Source organism: Octopus bimaculoides, chromosome 6, assembly GCF_001194135.2.
Source record: "Octopus bimaculoides isolate UCB-OBI-ISO-001 chromosome 6, ASM119413v2, whole genome shotgun sequence".
NCBI classification, from domain to species: domain Eukaryota; kingdom Metazoa; phylum Mollusca; class Cephalopoda; order Octopoda; family Octopodidae; genus Octopus; species Octopus bimaculoides.
The window spans coordinates 10,702,374-10,706,722 of NC_068986.1; the positions used below are offsets into that span (position 1 = coordinate 10,702,374).

A 4,349-nucleotide genomic window follows, 5' to 3' on the forward strand; every position below is an offset into this window, starting at 1 on the left:
GAAAAGGAGGGGAGAGCAAAGAGAGAGGGAGAGGGGTAAGAGGTAAGGAGGAAAGTGAAGAAGGCTGGTAGAATTGTAAGAGAGACAGAAGAATGTGTTGCAGGATTTCTTGTGGTTCTCTGAATTCTGGGTTCAAAGCAGGCTGACACCAGCTTTGTCGCTTATCATTCCAGGGTCCTTTTGACTAACATCCTTGAAATTGTTGATGGGTTTGTGTCATTGTAGTGTGTTGTATTTTACACAGAGAGAGAGAAAGAGTAAGGTAATGAGAGAGAGACAAAGAGAGACTGTAAGAGAGAGGGCTAAAGTGAGAGAGAGAGTTTCTTACCTTCCCCTTATCAAAACAATCAATGATGTCCAAGTAGAGTCTCTCTTTACGTTCCCACTGGAGCTCTGAGTGGTAATTTATCTCAGTTGGCAGAGGGTTCTCTGTCCAGTCCAGTAAACTTGAGTAGAGCTGGAGTGTGAGTCCAGCCTCCACAAAACTATCCGTGTTGAGATGCAGTTCATATAACTTGTGAATATATCGAATATAAAGCTCTTCTTTGTTCACCTCAGTTTTGTAAAAATTCTAGAATCAGAGAAAAACAAAAAAAAAAAAACATTAAATTCAGTTAAATTTGAAAAATAAAATAGTTTATTTGCCAAAGATAGATTATTTTTAAAAGGAATTAATTCTAGAATAAGGAATTAATTCTAGAATAAGGAATTAATTCTAGAATAAGGAATTAATTCTAGAATAAGGAATTAATTCTAGAATAAGGAATTAACCAACTGATTTTTGTGTTTCTCAATTCCATCCGCTCTCTTAGTTGAAAAGGCATTGTCTTGCAAGTTACTTAACAACCCTGCTGGTGCCACATAAAAGCACCCGTGTTGGTGCCATGTTAAAAGTAGCCAGTACATTGTAAAGTGGTTGGCATTAGGAAGGGCATCCAGCTGTAGAAACCATGCCAAAATACAGACAAATGGAGCCTCCTGGTGCAGCTCCCTGATTTGACAGTTCCTGTCAAAGTGTCCAACCCTTGCCAGCATGGAAAAGGGGTGTTAAAAGATGATGATGATGATAACAGGCACGTCATTTGTGTTTTGTAGATTTCCTCCTCATTGTTAGCTGTTCTACTTTTTAAACAGAACCACACACACACACACACACACACACACAAACAGTTACAATAAAAACATACTTACAAGAATATTATAGGTACAATGCATTCGTTTATCTTTGTTATCCTCTTTGTCAATGTACTGCCTAAAAAAAAAAGAAAAAGAGAAACATTGATAAAGAACAACCACAATGGAGGCTACAGGATGGCCTTAAAACTCTCTTGGGGGAAGAGGTGTATTACAGTGTTCCTAACTTGACACACTGTTAACCTACACAAACACAACATTTAATAAGCTACCAAATGTTTCAGTGACTGTTTAATTACCTCTTTTCATACCAACCGACCAAAGATCACACTTGGTTCTATCTTACAAACTTCCTGTTTTAAAGTGAACCAAATTGAAATATTCCATCAAAATTTCATGTTGGTTTATTTATGTTCCAAACACCACATTAATAATGACAAAGTTGTTTCAACAAAAATATGGTAACAAATGGGTAACTGTGTGTGTGTGTGTGTGTGTGTGCATCACTATTTATGCATTAATACACACACAAATGATGAAATGCATGGTAACTGGGATTACAAAAGCCATTTCTAAAGGTTTAATGCTAATAGAGTTATTTGGGACTAACAGTACTTATTAGTGAGTTGAAAGGGATAACAAAGAATGAGTGAAAGTTGACTGGGTCTGGAGGAGAGAAATCAGTTTATAAGGCATATTGCTGTCAGAGACACTGAGAGTGGGTGGTTTAAGTCTTTTATGTGGTCTATTAATCAAGATTATTTAAAATCCATGTTCCATGCTGGCATGGATTGAATGGTTTGACAGGATCCAATGGATCACAATCCAATGTCAGCTTTGGCATAGTTTCTACAGCTTGATGTCCTTCCTAATGACAGCATATATCGGGTGCTTTATTTGTTTTCATTGTACCAGCACTAGTAGGATCACGATGCAGCTTACAAGACTATGAACCTCCAAGAGAAGCAGCTTTTAAGTCAAGAAATGAAATATTAACCCTTTCATTACCAACTCGGTTGAAACCTCTCCTCTGGCTCTGAGTACAAATGTCTTGTTTTCATAAGTTTTGAATTAAAATTTTCCACCAAACCTTAGTCATAATTCATGTTCCTAACACTAGCTTAATGATAACTAAGTTATTTTACTAAATTCTTTGTTATAATTAAAGTAATTGAAAGAAGAACAGAAATATGGTAAGAAAAGGGTTAAAATATATAATAGAAAAACAATTCTTAACCCTTTTGATATCAACCTGGCTGAAACCGGCTCTGGCTCTGTGTACAAATGTCTTGTTTTCAAAAGTTTGGAATTAAAATCTTCCACCAAACCTTAGTCACAATTTATGTTCCTAACACTAGCTTAATGATAACTAAACTATTTTACTAAATTCTTTGTGATATTTAAAATAATTGAAAGAAACACAGAGCATCTCAAAATAAATACAGTAACAAAAGGGTTAAGTAAGAGAGAAGGTTCTAGAGCACAATCGGTTTCTTGCAGTAAAGGAGCTGCTTGGCTGGTACCAGACCAGTGGTTCTCAACCATTTTTTCCCCTCTGGACTCCTTTGATTCTGGCTTCACTCAGATGGACCCTCATAGCCATTTGATGTTTAAAAACTCATTATGTTTTTATAATCAAATATTATTAGGAATTGCATAAAAAAGAATTGTTAAAATACTTTGTATATTGGGGAAGCGTAACTAATTTACTACACATAAATTTTAACGACAAAATCATGTATGGACCCCTGAGGGCCATATATGGGCTCTGGTTGAGAACCACTGGACTATGAGATGATAAAAGTCTATATATCCTATATCAGGGCTTTAATTTACTCATCACAATTCACAGCATATTAAATATGAGTGTACTTAATATTAAAAGATAAAGAAAATTGTAAAAATCAAACCACACAGCTGTTTATACCCTCTTTCTCAAAATTTCTTCATTATGGATGCAGTCATGGCTGTGTGGTTAAGAAGATTGCTTCTCGACCATGTGTTTCAAGTTCAAATCCACTCTATAGCACCTTGGGCAAGAGTAGCACTGGATGAACCAATGCTTTGAGAGTGAATTTAGTAGACGGGAACTGTGTGGAAGCCTGTAGTGTGTGTGTGTGTGTTTGTCACTCGCGCTACCACCACTTGACAACTGGCATGGGTTTGTTTACATCCCTATAACTTAGCAATTTGGCAAAAGAGACTAATAGAATAAGTGCTAGACTTCAAGAAAAAAAAATAAAATACTGCATGGCTAAGGGTGATATGTTCGACTAAGACCTTTTGAGGTGGTGCCCCAGCATGGCCACAGTCCAACAACTGAAACAAGTAAAAGACAAAAAAAAAAGTTTTTTTTCTTCAGCACCAAACAAGCAGCACAATTTACTCTTTCCTTCCTTTATTTCTGTTTCTTGTTTTGTGTTAAGATCTAAAAGACTTTGCCAGACACAGTTGCTTTATGACTAATCTTTAGAACCTCTTGAGAAGGTCACCAGTCAGAGTTTGATATCAGAAGCTGAAGTGGGAGGGGGGAGGATGTTCAATGGAAGTGTTCAGCTGCCACCATCAGACTTTCATTAGAGTTGGTCAGTTTGGTGAAGTTCATTCGGTCATTAAAAACAGAAGTGCTCAAAGTGGCCACACCAATGGAGAACGCATTGTATAATTAACCTGAGAATATAGGGAGGACATTGCATGGCTGTGCGGTAAGAAGTTTGCTTCCGAACCATATGGTTCTGGGTTCAGATCCACTGTGTGGCATCTTGGGCAAGTGTCTTCTTTTATAGCCTTGGGCTAACCAAAGTTTTGAGTGGATTTGGTAGACAGAAATTGAAAAAAGCCCATCATGTATGTGTGTGTCCCCTACAACTACTTGACAACCGGTGTTGGTGTATTTACATCCCTTTAATCTAGCAGACACAAAACATACACACAAACACACACACACACACACACAATGGGTTTCTTTCAGTTTCTGTCAACCAAATCCACTCACAAGGCTTTGGTTGGCCCAAGGGCTATAGTAGAAGACACTTGCCCAAGGTGCCATGCAGTGGGGCTGAACCCAGAACCATGTGGTTGGGAAGCAAGCTTCTTCCCATACAGCCATGCCTGTGCCTTATGCATACATAAATGTATGTATGTGTGTGTGTATATATATGTGTGCATGTATGTGTATATGTATGCATGTTTTGTGTGTATGTATATATATATGT

At 37.3% G+C, this 4,349-nt stretch overlaps 1 protein-coding gene across 11 annotated transcripts in view; it reads right to left on the reverse strand.

The window, feature by feature from the left end:
* LOC106870442 (dedicator of cytokinesis protein 3) overlaps positions 1–4,349 on the reverse strand; it is a 274,705-nt gene that overhangs the window by 58,567 nt on the left and 211,789 nt on the right. For all 11 annotated transcript variants that reach the window (XM_014916529.1, XM_014916531.1, XM_014916528.1 and 8 more), the window contains 2 exons: positions 1,192–1,252; positions 329–571 (listed from right to left, as the gene is read on the reverse strand). In XM_014916529.1, the coding sequence (XP_014772015.1) occupies positions 329–571; positions 1,192–1,252 (304 nt within the window). The remainder of the gene's footprint in view (positions 1–328; positions 572–1,191; positions 1,253–4,349) is intronic.